The sequence below is a fragment of the Pistacia vera genome, unplaced genomic scaffold, assembly GCF_008641045.1.
Source record: "Pistacia vera cultivar Batoury unplaced genomic scaffold, PisVer_v2 Contig269, whole genome shotgun sequence".
In the NCBI taxonomy this organism is placed as follows: Eukaryota; Viridiplantae; Streptophyta; class Magnoliopsida; order Sapindales; family Anacardiaceae; genus Pistacia; species Pistacia vera.
This window is the reverse complement of record NW_022196078.1, coordinates 423,285-449,792: the sequence shown is the minus strand read 5'-3', so window position 1 is coordinate 449,792 and position 26,508 is coordinate 423,285. Positions and strand designations below refer to the sequence as shown.

The window sequence follows — 26,508 nt, the reverse complement described above, 5'->3', positions numbered from 1 at the left end:
TTAAGTATGTTTTTTTGGGATATTAAGAGGGAACTAAGGGTTATAGGCTATGGGAGAGGGCTACCCCAAGAGTTAGGGTAATTGTTAGTAGGGATGTAATTTTCAATGAAACAGTTTTTCCTTGCAAATCTGGTACTAACAATGCAGGTAGCTCACAAGAAGAGTCTGAAACTTCTAGACAAACTGGGACAACTCAATTTGAGGTGGAGTCTGAAACTAATCCTGATCAATACATCCAAACAAATGAGATTGATCCACTTGAAGATCAACCAAAACAAAATCAAGATCAGGAGATGAAGATCACCCTACTGACAATGATGAAGTGGATCAGCATGGCAATCTGGCCCAATATCAATTAGCCAGGGACAGAGTCAGTAGCGAGATTAGACCTCCTGCAAGGTACAACTATGCTGACCTAATCTATTCATCACTCTTGGCTGGTTCAGAGATACATCGATCAGAACCCAACACTTATGATGAGGCAATAAGTTCAAGGGATAGAAAAGAATGGGTGGCTGCTATGGAGGAAAAGATGGAGTCATTGCACTTAAACAAAACTTGGACACTAGTTCCAAAGCCAAAGAATCAGAAGTTTATGGAGTGCAGATGGTTGTACAAACTGAAAGAAGGGATAAATGAATCTGACCCACCAAGATTCAAAGCAAGGTTAGTGGCTAAAGGCTATACTCAAAGGGCAGGTATTGATTTCACTAAAATATTTTCTCCAGTAGTTAAATTTAAAACTATTAAAATCATGCTAGCAATTGTTGTTCAATATGACTTAGAGATAGAGCAACTGGATGTTAAAACTGCTTTCTTGTATGGTGAGTTGGATGAGAAAATATTCATGAGTCAACCTGTAGGTTTTAAGGATAAAAAATTGCTCGATTATGTATGCTTACTAAATAAATCTCTGTATGGACTTAAACAATCTCCTAGACAATGGTACAAGAGGTTTGATGCATTCATAATAGGAAATGGATTCACTAGAAGCATGTATGATAACTGTTTCTATTTTGCCTGTATGAATAAGATGTCAATCTATCTTTTGCTATATGTAGATGACATGTTAATAATTATCAAGTCCATGTCTCAAATTAATGCTTTAAAGGCCAAATTGAATACTAAATTTGATATGAAGGACTTAAGGAAGGCAAAGAAAATACTAGGAATGATGATTGATAGATATAGAAGTGCAAATATTCTTAAACTCCATCAATCCTCATACTTACAGAAACTGGTCTTAAAATTTGGTATGAACGAATCCAAAGCAGTGACAATGCCCTTAGCAAACCACTTCATACTTAGTAAGTCACAATCCCCAAAAACAGATTCAGATAGGCTGAAAATGGAGAATGTCCCTTATTCTAATGCTATAGGTTCTGTAATGTATTCCATGATATCCACCAGACATGGTTTAGCATATGCAATATCACTATTAAGCAGGTTCATGTCAAATCCTGGAAATAAACATTGGAATGCTTTAAAATGGTTGATGAGATACATTAATGGCATTGTTCAAATTGGTTTAATTTTATGTAAAAGATATGCATCACTTGATCTGGTTGGGTATGTAGATGCAGATTTTGCAGGTGATTAAGACTCTAGGAAGTCCACAACTGCTTATTACTTTACACTGGGAGGCAACTATGTTAGTTGGAAAGCACAGTTGTAACCTCTGGTTGCACTATCCACTACTAAAGCAAAGTACATAGCAGTTTCAGATGCATTCAAGGAAGCAACATGGTTGCAAGGGATTCTAAAAGAAGCTGATCTGTTGAATGGCAGTTTACTTTGACAATCAAAGTGTCATACATTTGAGTAAGAACCTAGTGTATCACGAACGAACAAAACATGTGGATGTCAGGCATCACTTCTTCAGAGACCTGATTGCAAAGGGAGAAATTAATCTTTTGAAGGTGCCTACTGAAGAGAATCTAGCGGACATGGGAACCAAAGTGGTGACCACAGCCAAGTTCAAGCACTGCTTGAACTTGCTTCACATCAGATAAACACTTTCTTTTAGAGCTAAGAAGAAATATGGGATAGCTTACTGCACTAAAAAGGAGTCCAGCAATGGAAAATAAGAAAGGAAATAAATGAAAGGAAGAAAGTTGGCTTCAAGATGGAGACTAAAAAATAATCTGAAGCCAAAACGGGGTCATTTCATTTAAGTTCATTGGTGGAATTCTAGCCGTCAGATCAAGATAGATCCAAGGGCTGATATTTACTGATATGGGCATATATAAAAGAAGCAACAGTGATGTGAATGGCAACGCGTTTTTGTTAATCTGGAAATTAGCGTTCGTGAGAGAAAAATAGAGAGCAACTAGGGTTGAGTATTTGCTGGGTCTTTCTAGGTATAATCTGGGTAGATTAGAAAGAGGGTTGCGTTTCCTTCTTGAGGCTTGTTTTTTGTCCTCTGTTTCTTGTAGATTATTGAGAGATTCTTGAGCGAATAGGCCTAGGTTGAGGGTTGATCTGTTTTGGCAGATTTGTATGGCTGTCTTCTTGTAATCATTGGATATTCTTTTAGTGCTGTGAGTATTCATATTTCGGACCTCAATGTGGATGTAGTCTATCAAAGATTGGATAGACGAACCACGGTAAATTCATGCCTTGATTTTTGTGTGTGTGGTTCTTTGATCTTGAATCTTGTTTGTGTTTGTTTGTGTTGCGAATTGGTTAATTAGGCTTAGGTTATAATATTCCACTAACTTGATCGTTTCCAGGATTGTATAAAGCTGCAGGAGGCCCTGCTAGATTTGACCAAAGGGGACCGTAAAAGTCATACGCCATCACATTGATCAAATCCAAGCTGTTTGCTATAGCTTGAATTGGGTAATCAATGGTGTAACAATCCGATGAGCGAAAAACTGCGGCGGCTAAGAGCAAGGATGAGTTGCCTGTGCTTGTGGATTCGTTGTCAATGGCTGCTCTCCATTCGTTGAGGAATAATCCTAAATTGGTCATTTCAGTAGCCGAGGAGGGGTACTCCCAATCGAGGTCTAGGCCATGGAAATTGTATTACCTGGCGAGATTTATCGAAGAATCGATGAATGATTTTCGGGAGGTGGATTCGCTTGCCATTGAAGCAAAGTCTGCCTCGTTTGCACTGCCTCCTCCGATCGACAAATGTGTTTTGACAGAAGGGTTCTTTTGCTGGACAGTTTGGGTGAAGGTGGAGAACTGAGCCTGGTTTGATGATGCAACGACAACTTGGTTGGTTTCGGGATCGAGATCAGCGAAAGCACAGAAAAGGTGAGTGAAGAGAGAGGAATCTATATCAGAAACTGGAAATTCACTCCCTGGAAACCAGTAGCCAGCTCTAACAGCATCTTGTCCGGCTAATAAGTGCAGTTGAAGAAGCGAAATGAGCGTGAAAATGAACAATGGAAAAGTTTTGGGAGCCATACTCAGATTCAGGAAAATTTTATTGGTTTTGTTTGTATGGACAAATTGCTTTGGAGCTTCAACAATTTATATAAGTATGCTTTATAATTTAATATATTTATTTGTCAACTTCAAATCTAGGCGGTATCTTGAGTGCTCTTCTAAGATAGATTTTGACTTTGAATTACAAGAAGACGTATGCTGTATTCCATTAGGACTTTTCAAAGATTATTTGCGCGTGTTTCTTTCAAGCTCAAGATGAACATATAAATATGTAAATTTTTTTTATTTTTGGCAATAAAATTAAGTCAAGAAAAGAAACTAAGGTTTTTTAAGTGAAAAAAACATTTTAATATCAGAGGATACTTTTCTTGTGACACATTTTTCATATTATATGATGTTTAAGATTGTTATATTCAAACCCGTTTATCATGGTGACTTTGGCTGTGAAATTGTATTTGCCAAACTCTACGCGTCTCCGATGTATCCCATGCCCCTTTATCAAAGATATAAATTGAATTTAAAACTAAAGATAGAGATGGAATTCATGATAGAGATGAAATTCATCGTCAAGCTATTATAACACGCAAGTTTAACTTTAATATTTGACATTTTCACCGATGCATAATGATATAAATTTTGTTTAACTATAATTGACTTAATTTTAGTATGATTATATATATATAACAGGAATTTCAACGTGGGACATTGAATATTGCATTGACAAATTAAATGGCAAAGTAGATTCACGAATTTTTAGTGCAATATTACTTAATTAGTTGATTCCACTTCAAGAAAGATGAGTTTAATAAGTTTAGTCATAGCCTATGTGTCAATATTAACATTTTACTTGATCAAGAAATGAGTAAACTTTGTTTATTAAGGATAGCGATGAAGGATATTCTCTTTATTCTATACAAATTAATTATATATTTTTGGGTAACTGTCTCTCAAATTCATTGAAAAGTCTTGAGTCTTAGAAACTGAATTCACGCAATCATTTATTTAACTAACAATTAAGTCGTATATTCATGGATAAGTAATTAATTACATAAGAGACGTGTTCGTTGTACAAGGAGGAAATGAAGATTTAATATTTCAATGTTTTTTTTTCCCTACTGTAAATCTTCATATAACTAATTAATTATATATCTGTATGTTAATAAGAGACGTGATTTACCATTTATCTATATGTTATTATTATGTATTTATTGTATATCTTATAGTTCTAGAAAGCTAATAAGAAATAAAACCAATAATTGAATTGACTTAAGATTATTCTAGAAAGCTAATAAGTAATAATAATCGTATGATGAATCATGAATTACTCAAGATATCTATTATACCATGACCATGGCATGTAAAAACAAAAAGAGGATGTCTAGAACTCATTTTTTTCATATGCTCAAAGCAAATATAATGATAAATTTCATTTGAGGAACAAAAAATGTTGAACTCTTTTAATTTCCTTAATTTTCATCATGGCATCCATTAATTTTCAGAGATGGTGACCAATTCGATTTTTAATTCTTGTTTTTAATAGCGTTACTGAAAATCCTAACCATTGCACAAACTAACCTCTTATAATCTTCATTTAGATTGTCAAAGACGTCAATCTAAACAAATTTTCAACAAAAAAATATGTCAAGTTGAGATATTGGAGCGAATTAAATGCCAAACATGATATAATGTTTGCAATAGCATACAGAATGAATTGGATGGCTTTCTACTATCTATATCCACAAAGGGACTCTGCAAGAGTGAAGGCTAGTCCTGTCTGGTGTATACCATTGCAGCTTCTGGTGGACCAAGCCAATATTAGCCCAATTCAAATTTGGGCTTAAGACTGGGCAGATTATGAACCCTGTATGAATTTTATTTTAATTTGTTATCTTATTTAATTTTATTAACATTTTTTTTTTTTTTTAGTATTTTGATTTTTCATATGTCAACGAATGTAATTATTAGTAAAAACATTTTCTTAGTATAATTAGTTTTTTCTTATGCTTTTCAGTCTTTGTAACTAGTATAAATAAATATTTTTACTAATTGTGTACTATATATTTATTTATTAAAAAAAAAAAAAAACTATATGATCGTTTTTTATTTTTATTATTTCAACATTTATGCTTCATTAAGTGGTGTGAGAACAAAGTATAATCTTGTCAAGCTAATCTTGGATATTATTTCAGCCAGGATCTATTACAACTAATCCTTCATAGGTTGGATAAACTAGATACTAATGGCAGTAAGAATTTAGATTGAAAACCTAAGAGGCATATTACTATGAGAACCAAGCTTATTGTCCAATATCAAAGATAGATTATTGATTTCAATAAAAGGACTTCAATGTATAACTTTTATAACAAGGTTCTAAGTGAAGTTCTAACAATTATAAGATTAATTTTGATCTTCTTATTTCAATAAAAATTTGCAGGTGAAACTTTATTAATTGGTTAGAAGTGGAAGATTACTTTTTGAATATTCTTAAAAATAAATAAATAAAAGAAATTTAAGTGTGCTTATGATTGTTGGAAATATGTAAAGTATAATAGAAGTAAACGGGGAAAATAGCCCAAAGAACATGAGCTAAATTAAACAAATTATTAATAGAAAAAATTTTACCACTAGAATATCATGAATGCTCTCATACTACCTCAACAACAACAAGGCATTCATAAAAAAATAGTCACAATCACAACCAGCTAGTTATATATTCGTCTATATATCAACAATCAGTAGTTTATCCGCAGGCACTTACCCTCCCATACATTTTGAGAGAGTGCTGAGCAGAATGCAGCAGAGGCAATTTCCAATTTCCAGTTTCCAGATTTCTGCAGGGATCAAAGTGTAAATTTTCAAAGTTGTTACAAGAAGCATGCAGATATTTGGATTAAAATTCGATAGATGCTTGAGAAAAGTTCTAATATCCAAAAATTTACGCTTCTTAATTAATAATATAATCAAACATAAAAATACATCCGAAATTGTTCAAGGATTTCATGTCCCACATATTTATTAACTCAGTTCTTGTTAAAATTATGATACCGTAGGTAGTTACCGGACCATGCACGTGAGAATTTTTCAGTTTCACTTGCTTCTAAAGTTCGAGTTCAAAGCTGGAGTCCAATGTCCAACAAACCACAGATGTAACCGCTCGGCAAACTTCTCGTGGAAACGGTGTTGGAAAGTTTCCTAATTATGGGCTAACAATATTAATTATATTTTGGTTTAATAAAACCGAGTAAATGCATAGTCTTATAAGATAATTTTATTGGGTTTAATATGATTATAGATTATAATTCAATACACTTCATTATTGAATAATCTGACTTGACGGTAAAAGAGTGGACTTTTAGGTTTATTGGGCCTATAATGGGAGGCACCAATCAAACATTATATATTGGCTAATTCCCCTCTCCAAAACAGATTAATTTGCGCTTTACTTATATGAAAGTTGTGATTGAGAGCAAGAGAGGAAGACTAGTTAGGAATTCAACAATCCTTGCAGACATCATGGCTCAAACAATTATTCTTAAAACCCTAAATCTGTTGATTTAGTGTTTTATTATAGTATTATTTATACGTGATCTTGTAATCATTTGCTTGGTGTTTTGCTTCACGCTCAGCCAATTCTATCTCACCAGCAGCCAAGAGTTCATGACAATCTTCCAGCGTTTTCTTCAAGTTACCACCCAAAACATCTTAATGATAGATCAATTATTATGAGATATGGATTTATCTGATGTTGATTTTTAGATGCATTGGAATAGTTTAGCTCAAGGCTAATTAGGAGGAATGGAGAAGAGAAGTGTTTTAGAAAAGAGGATTAGTATTATTTTACAATTTATGCCAGCGGGAGACAAAAGAAACTCTTTTTAACAATAAATTGTTGAAATTTTAAAAATATCTCAATTCTATTTTGTAAATTTGACTTATATATTATTGTATATTAAGACTTCTTTGGTAAAATATACTAGAAAGCTATTTATATTTATCTAATCAAACAACACAAAATTTTCACAAAACTACACTTTTATAAACTCTACGTAATAAACTCTTTTTTCATAAGTTCTATTAGAAAAAATCGCAATGGATCCAAAGAAATTAATATCAGTTATAAGCTCGCCAATTGATAGTCGTAATGAGTCTCACTGAGTCCACTAATAAATTATATTTGACCAATTATGAATTATACCGTCAAAATTGTAAAGAAACATTTATAAAAAGAGATTGTGAGTGTAACATTTTGCTATAGAAAATAGGGTGTAGTGTTATGTGTTTCCGAGACTAGGGTGAAATATAATCGAGCTAAAAGATATCCAATTAAACCATTGTTTTAAAACCCGACCGGAGGGCAACCCTGTTTGCTGTGACCGGCTGGTTGGACCGATTATGGCAGCGATAATTTTATTTTTAAAATTATCATATAACCCCCTAAATTTCAATATATTACAAAAATTCCTTAAAAAATCTCAAATTAGTCCCTAAAATTTTTATTTATTCTAACAAATCCCAAAAAATTACCAATTAATCCCTAAACTTTGAATCATATCTTCAAAAACCCTTAAAATTCCAAGTTTCCTCATAATTTTGAAAATTGAAAAAACCCCTAAACCTAACGGACCGAAGAAGCTACCGGTCCCGCTCAACAGTTGGTTGGTTTTTAAAACAAGCATTAAACTGCATCTGCATGGAGTCTTTCGAGAATCAAGAAAGTAATTTAGGAGAAGTTGATTGTATTAAATATATATACAAAGAGTAGCACTTATAGAATAACACTAGAATTTTGTGATTGTTTGCTTTGGTTTCGGATCATTTATTTCTGTTCTCGGATTGGTGTTCCTAATTGCGTAGTCTTAATACAGTATATATATTAAACTAACAAATAAGCAAAACAAAAACAGTGTTAATACTTCTAGGCGTGAGCAAAACAAGCGTATTTCTAGAACTGGAACCGGAACGGAACCTGCACTAGTGGAACCAGGTACTGTGCTGGTAGATTCCGTTCCATTTTTGAAATCGATACTGTGCGGTTACGGTTTTGATTCTTGTGTGTGGAGGAACAGGAACGAACCAGAATATGTAAAAAGGTAACCTATTGGAACCTATAGGGGGTACCCAGTTTGGAAACGCATTTTTTAGAACCTGTTTTGAACTTTTTTGGAATCTGTTGAAACCTATTTTGAATCTGTTTGGAACCTGTTTTGGAACCTGGACTACATGAAATATTGTAAAATGTGAATAATGAAGGGTTTCTATTGTTTTATAAAAAAAATTAAATAGAAAAGTTAAATTTTTAAAATAACCTAATTAAACTAAATATATGAATATAATTATACTTATACATATAAATACACCATATTAAAAGCTTTAATATATTATAATAATTATATTAAAGTTTGATAAATAAGTGAATAATTAGAATTATGATCCAATTAAAAGTGTTTTAAATTTAATATTAGTAAAAGAATTATGTTTGAATAAAATAGTATATTTGATTGAATAATAATATATTTAGTTATTTACTATTATCAAGTTCTAAGTATATCAAAATAAATTAGTAATTAATTAATTATTATGATAAATTGATAAACATTAATAAATTTAATTATAGTTAAATATCATACTTAATTAATTATAACATTACATTATAGTTAGCATACTTAATTAATTATAATGTTATAAACATTACTTAATGATTTATTGTATAATAATTATAGCATTACATAATTGATTACTACTTAATAATGACTTATAAGTATAACATTAGTTTATTACTTAATTAAATAATTAAAATTTTAATTAATTACAGCATTACATATAGATTTATAGTATAATTACTTAGTGAATTATAGCATTTATTATAACATTAATACAAACTTAATTAAATGATTAAAAATTTTAATATATAATATTACATTAAAATATATTGTATGATTATTTAATAGTTAATTCAATATACATTACATTATAGTATGATTATATAATTAATTATAACATTACTAATTAAAGATTACTTAATTGATTATGACATTATATTATAAATATTATAATTACTAATTTACTACATAAACATTAGCATAATACTTAATAAATGATTAGAAATTTAATTAATTACAATATTCATTATAAATTATAGTACGATTATGTAATAATTGTACATTATATTATAATTAAATGATTACTTAATTATTAATATTATATTATAAATAAATTAATTATAAATATAATTAAAGACTTATAGTATGATTACTTAATTCATTGTAACATTTCACTATTTCATTATAGTATGATACTTGATTAGTTGATTACATAATTAATTATAAATATTACATAATTAGATGATTATTTAATTGATTATGATATTATATTATAAACATTAATTATAACATTATTATAAACAAATGAATAGAAATTTAATTAATTAAATAACATTATAGTTAATAATTACTTATTAAATTATAACATTATTACAATAATTATATTATGATCACTTAATTAATTATAGCATTACATAGTTAAATGATTATTTAATTAGTTATAAATTATAACATCACATATAAACATAGTAATTTACTAAATATTATTTATTACATTACTTAATTAATGATTAAAATTTTAATTATATATATACATAAAATAAAGATCTATAATCTCATACTTAATTCACTATAACATTACATTATAGTATTGATCACATAATTAATTGTAACATTACATAATTAAATGATACTTAATTGATTATGAGTTATGATATTATGTTTTAAACATTAGTAATTACTAATTTACTATATAAACATTAGCACAATATTTAATTAAATGGATTAGAAATATAATTAATTATAATATTACTTATAAACATTTCATTATAACATTATTAAGAATTAATCTATAATTAAATAATTACTAATTAAATTATAACATTATATATTTACATTATATTATGATCATTTACTTAATTATAGCATTACATAATTAGTTATGATTTATAACATTATATTATAAACATTAGTAATTACATTATTATTACATTATTTAATTAAACGTGAAAATTTTAATTAATGTACTAATATTAGCCATCATAATATTTTGTATAACATGGTTACTTAATCAATTATAATATTCCATTATAAACATTAGTATATTAATTAAATGATTTGAAATTTAATTAATTATAATATTAAATTATAAATTTATAGTATGATTACTTAATTCATTATAACATTACATTATACTATTATAATATAATCATATAATTAATATAATATTATATAATTAAATGATTACTTAATTGATTATGAGATTATATTATAAACATTAGTAATTAATTTACACAATACTTAATTAAATAATTAGAATTTAATTAATTATGGGTGCGTTTGGCTTATTGTTTTTATTCATATTCTCAATCCTATTCTTCAAATGTTGTTTGGCACGTTATTCTCAAAATATTAGTCTATTTTTTTAATTACTCCTAGACCCCATAAGTTTATTAATTTCATTAACTCTAGAAAAAAAGTTTAAAAACTAACAGAAACACCCCCATTCACAATACTTGCCAAATTCCAGCAATCACTGCCGGTGGTAGCCGAAATTTGTCACAACAGTCACATGAGCACCGATAATGGCCGGTAATGGCCAGAAATGGTCAACGCCGGCCAAATCTTGGCCATCGTTAACAGACAACGACGGCCATAGCTTTGGCCGTCGCTGACGGCCAAAGTTGGCCTTTTTTGGCTGTCGAATGCCACATCCAACCTTAGATCTGGCGTTTTCCGACCAGATCCGTGGTGAATATGACCAAAAAAGGCCATATCGATCGAATGCCCGCCAGATCCGACCAGATTTTGTGGTTATCCAATTTTCCGTCTAGATTCTGGCAGTGGTGGCCGGAATCTGGCACTTTGGGTGTTAAGGGTGTTTCTGTCATTTTACAATATTTTAATATATTGGGGTATTTATTAAATTAGCAAACCTTGGGGGCTTTTTCATAAATTTTTAAATTTTATCTCGTAATACTCTTCTATTCAACTATCTAATACTATCCCCAAAATCCTACCCAAAATAATAAACCAAACGCACCCTATAACATTACATTATAAATTTATGATATGATTAGTTAATTAATTATAGCATTCTATTATTAACAATATTATAATCCTTAATTAAATGATTAACAATTTAATTAATTATGATTAAACCCTAAACCAAATAGTATATTTGTTAGGGGTGTATTTGTAAACTTTTAAAATATTTTTATCATTTTTTAAACTAATAAAGGGGTAATTGATTTTTTACAAGGCACCCAGAAAGGAACCAAAACTTGCATTTTAGATTTATGTTCCTTGAATTGAAGAACCTATACTGTGCGATTCCAATTCCTTTTTCTGGGAACCTATACTATACGATTTCAGTTCTGATTCTCCCAAAAAATGATGAGTACCCGAAACCACCCACCCATAATTAGTTCGACCATAAAAACAAAAACAAAATGTATTTCACAATTCGAAAAGGATTAACACTTCAACAAGATTCCAGTCATTAGAAGACTAAAACGTAACTCAAAGTTTAACCTACTAATACATGAAGTTTAATTTAATGAACCAAATATTCAAAAAAAAAAATGTTTGAGCTGATCAAAACTTGAGTCTTCCATAGAACTTAGCCTTCTCTTGTGTAGTCTGGAACCGACCATGGCCGAACTTGGAGGATGTATCAATGAACTTGAGCTTAATGTCCTCCATTGCAAGTCTCGATGTATGCTTCAGCAATGACTGCCTCAACGTCACCACACGCTTTTTGGGTCCAACGCAGCACCCCTTGATCAGCAGGAAATCTTCTTTCACGATACCATAATGGGGGAATCCTCCCATCGGTGTAATATCCTTCTCAGTCCTGATAAATGGAAAAGCCGATAAGTGAGACTTAAAATTGAACATCAATGTTTAAAGTGTAAGAGAAGGTAACAGTAATTTGAACCTGTCATATTCGGTCATGGCAGAGTGAGACTCCTCGCCGATCTTTCCAAGTCTGTAGATTTTCTTGTTCATCTCTGTGCGGTGGTGGTAACCATTCTGTCCAGCCCTTGCAACTGTGAAGGAGACCCTAGCCGGATGCCAGGCACCAATACAAGCAACCTTGCGAAGACCACGGTGAGTCTTGCGAGGCAAACGAGTGACACCCCAACGAGTCACCACACCCTCATAACCCTTACCTTTAGTCACACCGATGATGTCAATCATCTCATCTTTCTGGAACACAGCATCAACAGGAATCAGCTTCTCAAAGAAACCATATGCAAAATCAACCTTCTGGGCAATGGTTCCACCATTGACCTGGATCTCCATCAGATGGGCTTTCTTCTGCTTCAGACCCTTCATTTTTCTTATCTACAGAATGAAACAAATTGCAAGAATAACAATAAGCTGAGCACAATGTCATCAACTAGAAATGGTATTATTACAGTTTTGGCGGAGGAAGAAATTACCTGCGTGTGGGCCAAAACACGAATCACAGTACAGTACTTCTTCATTTTTTCCAACTGAGCCTCAATATCTTTCTTCCCATCTTCACTTTCAAACTTCTTTGAATACTTGGTGAAGGCCTTCTTCTTAGATTTGCACCAGTTCTTGTAGAACCTCCTCTTAATCTCTTCACTGAGATGCTGGGCCCAGACAGTGCTAAGAGAGCGAAGCCCACGAGGTGTCTTGACATAACCAACAACCCCAACAACCACCATGGGTGGTGTTTCTATAATAGTTACTACTTCGCATGCTTCCTTCTTGTGGAGCTCTGTAAGGAAAGGTTTAGAGGGTTAAAAAATCCAGCTAAACTTTACATGATGCAGTGACTCTTTTCCAGTATACTAGGTTTTGAACTTTCTGATTTTATTTCACAACTAGTTTTAAAAAAGATTATAATAACAAAAACTTATAACTCTTTTCTAGCATCTGTCGGTAAATAATTCATCCTAGTTGATACAAGCCACAAAATAAGAATTATATCTCTGTTACTCATTATGAACAACAGCATGTTACTCGTTGTGAAGACAGAATATTGATACACTAAACCCATCAATCAAAAGCATATTAAGCAGAATTGAAACTCACTTGATCCCGGTTTCTCCACATCTCTGACAATGTGGGTCATCCCAGCTTTGTAACCAAGGAATGCAGTCAATCTGCATGGTTTGGTAGGATCATCTTTGGGGAAAGCCTTCACTGTGCAAGCACACAACAGAGAATCAAGAATCAGAAACTAATAACAAATATTCGAAAATGAACATTATGATAGCAACCATCCACAGACCTGACATATTACAAACAAAAAGAGTTTTGTTGCCTTGAATTACAAGGCACTTGCCGTAAAATTACATTACGACAGAATCATGATGACAGCAGAAAAACAATACAGCCAACTAACAGTCAAAATCAAGGGAAAAATGATTATACTAGATATCAATATATTTTTCTTGACCATAAATTTGTATTGAAGAGACAATAGCATCAGCAAAAATGGTTACAATAATTATATAACACCAAAGATACAATAGTTCGGCTGCATCTTCAATAAAATTTTATTCTAGAAAAAAAAAAAAAAAAAAAAAATCACAGCTGATTTTAATAAGTGTTTGGAAATATATCAAAACATCATGCAATAAAAATATACATCATAATGAAATTTCTATAACACAATCAGCTGGCAAACAAAAAAATAATTCTTCTCAACTACAAACATCACAATTTTATTTGGCAAAGAATCAAGCAAACAATTTGAAACTTCTGCAGAAAAAGACTAGTAAGATTGGAAACCTTTTCCTCTGTGTCGGGCAGCTCTCTTTCTTGGGAGAAACCCCAAAGAACCATGTCGTGGGTGTTCAAACTTACGATGAGACATCCTTCCCTGATAAAGTTAACTGCAATAATAATTTGTTACTTTGATAGAATTATATTTCAATACATAAATAATAAACTTGAACCACACATATACACTAATAAGAACCTCAAATTCACAAAAATCATATCTAAATCATAATAAAAAAAATTAAATATGTTGAAATAAACAATAAACTACAGCCACAAAATACAAATTTGATAGACTCCGCTCATCTAATCTAAAAGACTCCTCTTTAATTAATAGAGTAAAAAGGTACAGCCCAAAATAAAAGCATCAATAAACAATAAATTTATTTTTACCATTCTGTCTTACACAGCAGAAGAGGTAAGTAAAAAACATGTAACCATTCCAAATGACTATCAAACACAAAAACAATCAAGGTGCTGCAAAAGGAAAGCAAAACTATAACACAAAAAACTTGAATAAAAACTTATAAACTTAACAACATTTCTAAAAATAATTCAAAATTTAAAACTAAAAACTAAAAATATGGTTTTTTCGTCAAAAGGCAAGAAAAACTGTAAAATAAAAAACTCGTTTAAAAAACATCAAAATAAAATTTAAATGGATAATTGCCAAATCTATAACTTCAACAAAACTTTTTTAAAAATTCTCGAAATAAAAAAATTGATATTAATCAAAAACACTTTTGACTATCATGACACATAATTTAAGTTGGCCCTTACAGTGGATAACAATTGGATGTCACAAGCAATTTTTAGCAGATGATGGAGATTGGTCCCCAACCAAAGGCCTATGGCAAATTAAAAGTATGCCAATTCTCAAGCTCATTAGTATTTCTTTCCAAATACCCATATTCGGGTTTTTGGTAGAAGAGCCCTTTTTCGAGACTCCAGCCTTGATTATCAGTCACCCATTTCTTCTGGGGATACAATTCAATCATCCAGCAAGACATGCTTGACACCAACATGTATCCAGACACAAGGGTTTCAAATTACAGTAGAAAAAAAACCATCAAAACCAACAGAGCTTTGACAATAGGAAAAAAAAGACAAATGTTGAAGATCAAACAGATTTTAAATCCACAACATAGCTCATCTACTTTTTTTCAAACAAACAAAAACACAAACATGAATTGAAGCATTAGCTTCCAAAAAATAAAAACATTAAAAATGCTTACCCTGCTGTTATAATTGATAATTAAACAAATTGTTTCACTTATAAGTATTTAAAATTTTTCAATGTAGAAAACTATAAACATCTCATATATGTGGATTTAATAGTATATTTAAATAAAAAAACCTTAAGAAAAATATTCTAAATATAACAATTATCTAATTAATTGTGGTTAATAAAAAAAAATTCGTAAACAATACTAGACAAGCCCTTACAAATCATTCGACACAAACAGAGCACTATAAAGCAAAAGCTCAGTGAACTGAAACCAAAAATGAAAATACAATATCTAGCACAAAATAAATTCAGAACACAAAAAACCTACAGTAGATATTAAAAAGATCATAACTTTACAACATAAACAAGCATAAAACCATCATACAGACGAAGCCATATGAAAAGGGAACGCATGATTCTACATTCACAACAACAGATCTGTAACACCCACATAGGTACATGAAAAAAAAAAAAAAAAAAAAAGGGATTTATTAAATAAAACAAAGCGTAAACTTGTAAACGAAATGAATATACGGAGTGGATTCGTGCAGAGCACGTAGACTGAACGATAATACCTCTTGCCAATAACGAGAAAAACGGTAGAAAAAGAGAGCAGCAGTGGCTTTGAAATGGAAGCTGAAGCCTAAGTATAGAGTGGACTTTATAGTGTTTTTGGTAGAGATTTGACGGCTATAATTGATTCTGTGGATTTACATGAACCGTCGGATCTTCACACTAGGGTTTTGCTATTTTCGGCTAATACTTAACGAGGTCCAATTGGGTTGGGCCGTCTGTTTTTGGACTCATATGGATCCGAATTACACCCGGATCTATTTGCAAGTTACCGATTGAGAATAATTATGTCAAGATTGTGAGACCCATTTGTAAGTTGACTAATTACAAATCGTCACATCAAGATTGTGAAAAAAGTTTATGAGATTGGATTATAAATATAATATTACTCGTTTCCTTTTACTACAATAGAGTTTAATTTCGCTCTCAAGTTTCACTAAATAACAATTATCTTTCTCAAGTAAGATATATCATATAACATAATGGCTTCGTTTAATTGCCAATTGGGAATACTACTTTTAGTATTTCCAAAAAAGTTAAACAGTAAAATACTCAAAAACTCTGATTTTTGGGAAAGAGTAACACTACACTCACTAACACTTCTCACTAACTTTCTCTTACTAACGCCACATGTCAGTTTACAATTCATCAATTCACATGGGTCCTATCTGTCCAATAATAGATCCCACCTAATCAAATCAATCATAAACTCCTACATAGGATTAGTGAAAGGAGTTGGTGAGAGGGGTTAGTGAGGTTAGTATTATTGTTTTGGGAATACTACTCTCAATATTATTCAACTTTTTTTAAACCCCTTAAATTTGATAATTTAATTAAATACCCCTAAATGTTTTTAGAAAACTGTAAAAACACCCCAATAATCCACATTTACCAGATTCCGGCCACCACTGTTGGAAAATGGCAGAAATCTGTTAGGATGGCACACTACAGACTAAATCTGGCCGGTAGTACGTCAATCTAGCCTTTTTCGGTCAGATCCACGGTGGATCTGGCAGGAAAAAGCCAAATCTAAGACCAAAGATCTGGCCGTTGACAGCCAGATTTTTGCCCGTAATAGTTGGTAACGACGACCAACAACTGACCGTATTTGCTTGTCAACGACAGCCAACAAACGGTCGTCGTTGACCATCAACGACGACCGTTTGTTGGCTGTCGTTGACAAGCAAATACGATCAGATCTGGCCTTTGCCGACCAAATTCACCGTGGATCTGGCCGAAAAATGCCATATCGGTGGACGACCGGCAAGATCCAGTCGGTCATGCACCGATACAACGAATCCGGCCATCCTCCGATAGTGGTGACCGGCTATCCGTATTTGAGGGTGGGTTGGGGGTGTTTTTGTTAACTTTTAATATTTTATTATAGGGGGTGTTTTATAAATAAATAAACATAGGGGGTATTTTATTAACTTATAAATCCTACATCATAATACCTGTCAAATTCAACTTTTTTTAAAAAACTTTTCTCAAAAACATACAATTGTGAACCAAACGAAGCCAATATATTATTTAGAAAAAGAGAATTTTAAAATATTTTTTGAGGGGAGTAATTATTCTCCGCTTTACATTTCAATTAATATAATCACAATTTGAGTTATCCTCCCAATCTCAAGAAGGTTTGGCGATGGTTTCTTTGGGTTCAGTGTACTCCAGACTGCACCTCCCTTCCCATTTTTAATGGCTGGATGTTGTGCTTCGTCTTAGATTGTCCTGGGCATTCCTTTGTTGGTTGTAAGATGATCCTCTGGTGTTGCTGTACTATTTTTTTGTACAGCCACGAAACACATTTATTTTTTCTATTATTTGTGCAGGTCTCTCGGGGGTCTGTCCAAGGACAAGGGCCTTTTTGTTTTTTGTTCTAGGCCTGGGCTGTATAGGTTTCTAGCCTGGCGTTGCTGGGTTTTCTTGTTGAGCTCTTGGGGCTTTCCACGTTGCTCGCTTAGTTTGTGGGGTTTCTTTTATCTCCGCTTGTTTCTTTGAATCTTTCTTTTATTAAATTTCCGGATTTATCCCAAAAAAGAAAAATTGAGTTGACTCCACCTCTTTACCTATGCCACAATAGAAAATGATAGAGTTATCAAAAAGTTTATATCGAATTTGTATATCGAATAACGTAATAAAATCTTGACTATTGATTAATATTAACTGATAATAAATCAATTATCAGAATTTTGACATGTCATTCGATACATAAATTTGGTGTACACCCATCAATAACTGTAACATTAGTCATGCCACAATAGGATGATGGCTTACTAACTAACAGTCCCTTGCAAAGTGCATGGTTTGTGATACGGCTTCTTGATTTCAACTATAAATTGTATTTTTCAAAAAATGATAAGTAAAATTTAATAACATATCTCAATATTTACCGTATAAGTTAAAAATAAATGGTAGTATCTTGTATATTTAGTGTTAATTAAATCAAATAAACCCCAATATCGATATATATCATGAAAAAAAAAATGACTCACAACTTTTAATCAGTATGATATTGGTTTTCGTAGATTCGGATTGCTTCGTTACATCTTCCAAAGTTTTCATCTTCTAAAGTTGAAAGAGATTGTGTATTGAAGATGAGAGGAGTTAGTGTAATTATCATTTATGTAAATAATTTCGCCTTTGATTCATTATGTAATTAATTAATTATGTTTATTCTATGAATCATAGACATTGTCATCACCATGCCAATAATTATTATAACTATTATCACTATTGAATACTAATTGATGGAGGAATATGGAAGTTAGGGTAATTATCATTTATGTAATTAGTAAAACTATACTCATAAACCATTTTTACTAACTTTCTCTTATAAACGCAACGTATCAACTCGTAATTGGTTAACTCGGAGTGGATCCTGTCTGTCCAATAACAGGTCCTGTCTAATCAAATACGAGCTGACCAGTTACGAACTATCACGTCAATATTTGTGTGAGAAAGTTACAAAAAGTGTTTGTTAACTTCTCTTTATTCTTTATGTAATTAAGGTAATTAAGATAGTAACAGTTTCCGATTTTCGAAGGAATTGAGTCAGGGAGGTTGTTCTGGCACATGTTAAGGTAATTAAGATAGTAACAGTTTCCAATTTCCGGAGGAATTGAGCCAAAGAGGTTGTTATGGCACATGTCAAGGTAAGTAAGAAGGTAATAGTTTTCGATTTTTGGAGGAATTGGACCGGAAAGCGAATTTAGACTAAGATCAAGCTTTAAAACTTGCCTGAGGTCACCTATAGAAAGAGGGAGTGGACTTGAGAAATTGTTTCCACTAAGAAGAAGAACCTGCAGGGAAGAGAAATTTTATGAATAATTTATAATTATAATTTTAATACTCGTCAAGTGAAGGTACCAACATTAATTATGTTTAAGAAATTAGTTAGACTGAATTAGGTGATCTGATGCTAAAAGAGTAAAAAATGATCTAAGTTTATATGGTCTTTCAAATTTGATTCTCGACGACTATTAATTAAAATGGTCACTAGAGCTCATACCTAACGATAGTTTCGAAGTTTCGAGGGAATCGTCGAGATGCACGTAAGTTAACCCAAACACTTCTAGTATAAAAAAAAAAAAAATACATTAAATATGTGTTAGACCTTATTCGACTGAAAAATATGAGTCATTCTTAGTTCTAATATATCCTATTAGTCAATCTTTCACACATTCTAATGTCTTCGTAACGGTTCCTTTAATTGCATAAGAATTCTTTTTGACATTGTTGATATGTTGCTTCGTCAATATAGGTCTTTGTCATCCATATTTCATCTGAGGAACATTTTTGTAATATATCTTAATATATCATATCCATTAACAGAATATTTTTATGATAACATTTGAACAATAAAACTCATTATCTTCTCAACGATAATTTTCTTTAAAAAATATAATCTACCAACAATCAATAGACTACTCAGCTTTCGACACCAAAATCAATTGATATAAAGCTGAGCTGACCTAATTTTTAATTTTTAAATTGTTTTCAATTTTTTAATTATGCCCAGTTGACCCATCTTGAGACATGAGAACCAGTGAATGGGCCACTGGTTTTTCCATGTTAATGGCTGCTATTCCCTGTCCAAGTTGGGCCCATTTGACAACCTCCACAGAAAAAACCAATAGAGTAATTGTCAAACCAGCCCACATGCATTATAATTTTATGAATCATTGAATATTTTTTTTGTTTGATTATGGGGTTTGACATTGTCTAAAAATCTGAATCATTGTTTATTATTGATGGTTAATGCTGTATGACAAAATTATAGAAGAATTTTCTCATACGGAAGACTACAAAAAGTGTTTGGAGTACTGATTTTCCTAGTTTTGTGACAAGATGGAGTAAACAAAAAGTGTTTGGATTTGTGGGAAAAAAATCAAGCTAAAGTTAAAACAAAACTTGCAAGGTAGTTTAAAATCTAACTAATGAAAGTAATATCAATTCAAGAGAAATGTCAATTAAAACAAAGAGGTTAAAGTTTTGACTTCACTAGGATTTTATGAATTAATCTACGATTTCTGTTACTTCTACATTCACATGCAAGGATTATAAATCGGATACCCTAACATGCAAAACATACATTCTCATACTATGTTTTCCTACTTATCCCTACTAAGCTTCCACATATAACAAATTGAAAGTTAATAGTTCCAAGTTCGTTAAGCTAAATAGAATCCTAAATTGATTTTATTGATTCTCAAACTTATCTCTAGTGTTCAATCAATCAATAGCAATTACCCTAAGAAGCTAATACATGAATCACTTTTCAGTCTCATCATGTTCAACAAGTAATTTCAATAAAAACAAGAGTAATTACATAATCCATGCAATAGAATGTAAAAGCAACATTAATTTATTGATTAGACATTAAAATCTCAATTACATCAAAACCGTAACACAAAAGTGAGTTAGTTCATATTAAAATTAAAGCAAATCAAAATAAAGGCTGTAAACAAAGAATTCAACATGATGGAATAACAAAAAGAGAGTAAGATCTTCCCTAATTGATGAACCCAAAGACTTCCAATCTTCAATTTCTCTCTTCTTTTTCCAAAGAAAGTTGAACCCCTTCTAAAATGATTAAATCCCACTTATATAGTCGATCCCCTCAACCCTAAGACTCTCTCAATACAATTAAAACGCACAATTTTAATAATTGAAAATTGCAAACTTCGCCGCGACATCGAGTTGGCTTCTAATTCACTATCTGACCCGAGAGTTTATCGCCGCGACGAAGAAAGAATTTTGTCGCGGTGAACTTTTTTGAACTATTTTGAAATTATAAAACTGTTTCCCGCTTACTTCTTTGCTTGAATCTTTAATCTTTAGTGATCTCTAATAAGAACAAGCTTCATAATGCTTCAACTATGCATCAGAACTTCCTCGAATCCTGAGATTCGGTTGCCTCTGGGTCTAGAAACTCAATTCTGCTTAGTATTTGCTTTAACTACACGTTTTGGCCTGAAACATAAAATATTGAAATTAAATTACAATTCAGAAACAAACGAAAGAAGAAGTATCCAAAATCCGGCCAAAAAGCCTAGATGAAATAGTATAATCCTAGGATTATAAAAAACGAATAGCTGCAGTCAATATAAGCTTTGCCTGGCTAGAGTTTCCCGCCTCTAACTCAATAGCAGCTCGCCACTCTTCGAAGAGAGTTCCCATGTTATACATATCAGAGCTTGAGTTTGCGGAAACCCAACAGAGATCCAGATCCTGGAAGCCATAAACCCTGGCTGTTTTTATGGAAGAATCAATGAAAGATTTTCTGAAAGATGAATTACTCACCATTGAAGAAAATGTTGAATAGTTTGCATTTCCAGCCTCAATTGATAGAAGAGTCAAGACTGATGGGTTCTTCTGTTTCACAGTATCTGTGAAATTGGAGAACTGTTTCTCATCAGACTCTGATAAAGAGAGTTCATAAGAGGTTGAATTTACATCAGCAAAAGCACAATGAAGATGTGTATAGAAAGAAGAATTTATGCCCAAACTCAGGAACCCGCTACCTGAATACCAATAACCACCTTTAACCCAAGTTTATGTTTTTGCTGAGTAGAATTTTTAAAGAAAAGAACGCTGCAAGTATAACTCTTTTTGGAGCCATTAATGAACTGAGAATCATTTTTTGGTGAGTTTATTTTGGAGAAAATGTACACGCAGATATATATATATATAACTTAGAATCATATGCTGTGTGTGTGCGCAGGCGCGAAAATGTCTGACCAAGCAAGTTCACTCAAAACACTAGACACAATTATGAGTCAATGTGTGGACTTTGATCGAGGAAACTACTCGGCAAGGCTCACCAATTTTCTGCAAATGTCAGTGTTTAATTTTGCTATATATTTATGAGCAAACGACATATTCCCACCCAAAGTTTGATGAAATCCCAAGTTAATACCATAGGTTCCATTTATTCCAGATTCCCATCTTTAAAGTGACGGAAAAATGTTTGATATAAAGGTAAAGGGAAAAACTGGTCATTTTACATGGGCGGCACATGTTAGCAGACCACCGCCTATAATAGTCCTCTAGCGCATATTAGTAGCCGGTGTTCCCGACGTTTTTCGCTCATTTTTCGACGATTCTTCCACCTAAAATCACCATTGTCACCACCATTTGACTCCTCGCATCCTCTTCTACAAAACCCCTAACCTTTCTAGCCACGACAGCTCACCGTTTGCCGTCCACCACTTCATCGAAAAACAATCGATGAACACGAACTCTCAGCCGGCGAATGACGATGAAACGATTATTGAGGACATAGGGGTTTTATAGATTTGGAGACGGTGGTTGCATTGGTGGTGTCCAATTGGATTTTCGCCGCTGGAATGCGATGAAGAACATCGAAACCCTAAGCCTAACGATGCCGACGATTGGAGAGGCAAATGAGTCAGGAACTAAAGGAGTTTTGGACGACGGACTATGAGGAAGGTGATGGAGGTGACCAGGGGGTTCGAGGTCATCGAAAACAGCCCAAATTAGGCTGTTTTCGACGAGGGTGTGTAGTGACCGAGGGTGTTTTTGATATAATTTAAAAATTAAATAGTAAGTTATAATTCTACTAATTTAGGGGTTAAAACATAATTTATTAATTTAGGGTTAAGGGTATTATGGTAATTGCACCCTCTAAACCCTCAAAATTCATAATACTATTACTTAAGGGTAGAAAAGTAGAATAAATAGAACTTATGATATTAATTTTGGATTTTGTCAAACCTTACGTGGAAATATGTCATTTACTCTATTTACTCTATTTATTTAGGGGAAAGTGTGTATTAAATTCAAAAGACTAACCCTCTTGTTTGAACAATTGAATTGACAAATTTATGTTATTTTTTTATTCATTAGTTTAGTTCTTTATAATCTGGAAAGATCTATAACGCCACAGATTTCAGCCAGGTGTCCTTTGCATGAGTCACATCCCAGACGTCATGGATATATATTCCCAATTCCTAAACTTACATTATAAAATATTCAAGTCAAAGTCTATCCACCAAATGTGAATAATCCTGATAATTTCATAAATGAAACAACATCCAAGTCTCTTATTAAATTCAATTATTCATTGTATTATACCTACCATTACATAACTAACTGCGTAACCTTTAACATTAAATCAGAGCTTGAGGTGAATGGACAAGGGAACAGGAATCTCACTCCCAATCCCTTGTTTGATTCTTTAAAAGAACCTGAAACTTCTTTAAAAGTGCTTGTAATTTTAAGATACATATCAGAGCTTGAGTTTGCGGAAACCCAACAGAGATCACCCTGGAGGCCGTAGAGCCTGGCAGTTCTTATTAAAGAATTAATGAAAGATGAACTACCCACCATTGTAGAAAGAGTTGAATGCTTTCCATTTTACTATTTTCTATCTGCCCTTCTGCATCTACACCGTTATTTGATTCAATTAGGCCGTGTTTATAACAAGATAGCGAGGCCAAACTAATCATTTCAACTTTTTGTTAAAGAAGTATACCAGCTTGAATCCTGGCTCTCATAGCAGAACGGACCAGAGTTTTTAACTAATCTGAGATTTTACCAAATTACATGTCCTCACAGATGTTGGTTAAAGCCTCAACAGGGTAATTAAATCAGGGAGTGCAAAAGAGCTTCAGCTTGCGGTAACGAGTCTAGCCTGACGGAGTTCCTGGAATCTGCAACTGCAATTAGAGCGTCTTGCTACACTTCTACTGCTGCTGTCTGAGGATATGTCACACATTGGTCATCACTATGGAGAAATATTTTCTTGTATTTCATAATGAATTGTACAGTGAATTTATAGCAAAAACAAAAAAACTAATCTAAGAAGTAAATTGTTACATTCCTATTATAATTCTATTTCCTATTCCTATTAATTATATTTCCTATATTACAATAAAAATAATTCTATTTCTTATATTACAAAGAGAATAATTATATTTCCTATTTTACATTTCAATACTCCCCCTCAAGCTGGAGCATATAAGTCATATGCACCAAGCTTGTTACAAATAAAGTCAACACGAGAACCTTTGAGAGACTTAGTGAGGATGTCTGCTAACTGGTTGTTGGAACTGACATAACTAGTTGCAATACACCCTGATAGAACTTTCTCTCGAACAAAGTGACAATCAATTTCTATGTGTTTAGTCATCTCATGAAACACTGGATTTGAAGCAATATGAAAGGCAGCCTGATTATCACAGAGTAACTTCATTTGTGATACTTCTACAAATCTCAACTCTTGAATTAGTTGTTTTAACCAAACCAGCTCACAAGTGGCTAAGGCCATTGCACGATATTCTGCTTCAGCACTTGACCTTGCAACAACCGCTTGTTTCTTACTTTTCCATGAAACTAAGTTTTCTCCTGAGGTAGAATGTCTATCAGATGGAGAACCTGCCCAATCAGCATCTGAATATCCGACAATATGCGAATGGCCCTTATTTTCATACAGTAAGCCTCTACCTGGTGCTCCGTTGATATACCTTAAAATCCAAACAACTGCATCCCAATGACTATCACACGGAGTTTGAAGGAACTAACCCACAACACTGACAGAAAAGGAAATATCCGGTCATGTGATAGTAAGATAGTTAAGTTTTCCAACAAGTCTTCGATATCTTCCAAGATCAGTAAGAGGCTCCCCCTGTGTAGGTGAAAGTTTTAAATTAGGATCCATAGAAGAGTCTATTGGTCTGCAATCTGACATCCATGTTTCCTCTAGAATATCCAGTACATACTTCCTCTGAGAAATAACAATACCAGATTTAGACTGAGCGACTTCTATGCCAAGAAAGTATCTGAGTAGCCCTAAGTCTTTCGTCTGAAAGTGTTTGAACAAGTGTTGCTTCAACTATCCAATGCCATCTTGATCACTTCCTATAATAAGAATATCATTGACATAGACAACCAGATATATACACTGCCCTGATGATGTATTTCTATAGAAAACAGAGTGATCAGACTCACATCGAATCATACCAAACTTTTGGATAACCATGCTAAATCGTCCAAACCAAGCACGAGGAGACTGTTTTAGACCATATAGAGAACGACGAAGTTTACATACCAAACCAGACTCCCCGTGAGCAACAAAACCAGGAGGTTGCTCCATATAAATATCTTCCTGAAGTTCACCATGAAGAAAAGCATTTTTAATATCCAATTGATGCATAGGCCAGTTTCGAATGGCAGCCATAGCAAAGAACAATTGGATGGAAGACATCTTCGCAACAGGAGAAAAAGTGTCAAAATAATCTGTCCCATAGATCTGAGTTATCCCTTGGCCACCAAACGGGCTTTCAGCCGATCAACCTTACCATCTGGACCAGCCTTTACAGTGTAAATCCATCGACAACCAACAGTCGAATGGCCCGGAGGTAAGGAAACTAACTCCCAAGTATGATTATGATGCAAAGCAGACATTTCTTCAACCATTGCCTGACGCCATCCGAGGTGAGAAAGGGCCTCATGAACATTACAAGGAACAGAAACAGAAGAAAGGGTGGAGACAAAGGCATAATATGAAGGATATAAACGATGATAACTCAAAAAATTGTAGATGGGATGAGGGTTACGTGTAGACCGCATACCTTTACGAATAGCAATGAGAAACTGATCAGCTAGAGACATGACCGTGGCATTGAAGGAATTGGGCACAGGACCTGCAGTAACAGGGATCTCAGGAACGACAGCGGGAACATCAGGATCACCTGTAAAAGGAATAAGACTATTGCCGACAGGGAGAGTGGTATTAGTAGTAGACTGAGGTATCGAAACAGAAGAAAGTGGAAAAGCAACGTATGGAATTGGTAGAACATCTACTACCGGATCAGACTCCACTGGAGGATGAGGAAAAAATGGAGAAGACTCAAAGAACGTAACATCAGCAGAGATGAAATAGCGATGTGTGGCGAGTGAATAACACTTGTAGCCCTTCTGAAGACGTGAATACCCTAAGAAAATACATTTCGTAGACTTGGCTGACAGTTTATCCTGACCAGG

General features: G+C 32.8%; 1 protein-coding gene and 1 pseudogene across 1 annotated transcript; both read right to left on the bottom strand.

The window, feature by feature from the left end:
- Nucleotides 1-1,741: 1,741 nt before the first annotated feature.
- On the bottom strand, nt 1,742-3,476 carry LOC116133388 (annotated as a pseudogene).
- Nucleotides 3,477-11,871: 8,395 nt separating this feature from the next.
- LOC116133392 (60S ribosomal protein L3-2) lies at nt 11,872-16,127 on the bottom strand. Its single transcript, XM_031419093.1, has 6 exons — nt 16,002-16,127; nt 14,208-14,311; nt 13,506-13,616; nt 12,884-13,188; nt 12,376-12,785; nt 11,872-12,291 (listed from the first exon to the last, which is right to left on the bottom strand). Exons 2-6 carry the CDS (start codon nt 14,290-14,292, stop codon nt 12,033-12,035), a joined length of 1,170 nt encoding a protein of 389 aa, XP_031274953.1. The 5' UTR covers nt 14,293-14,311; nt 16,002-16,127; the 3' UTR covers nt 11,872-12,032.
- Nucleotides 16,128-26,508: the final 10,381 nt, after the last annotated feature.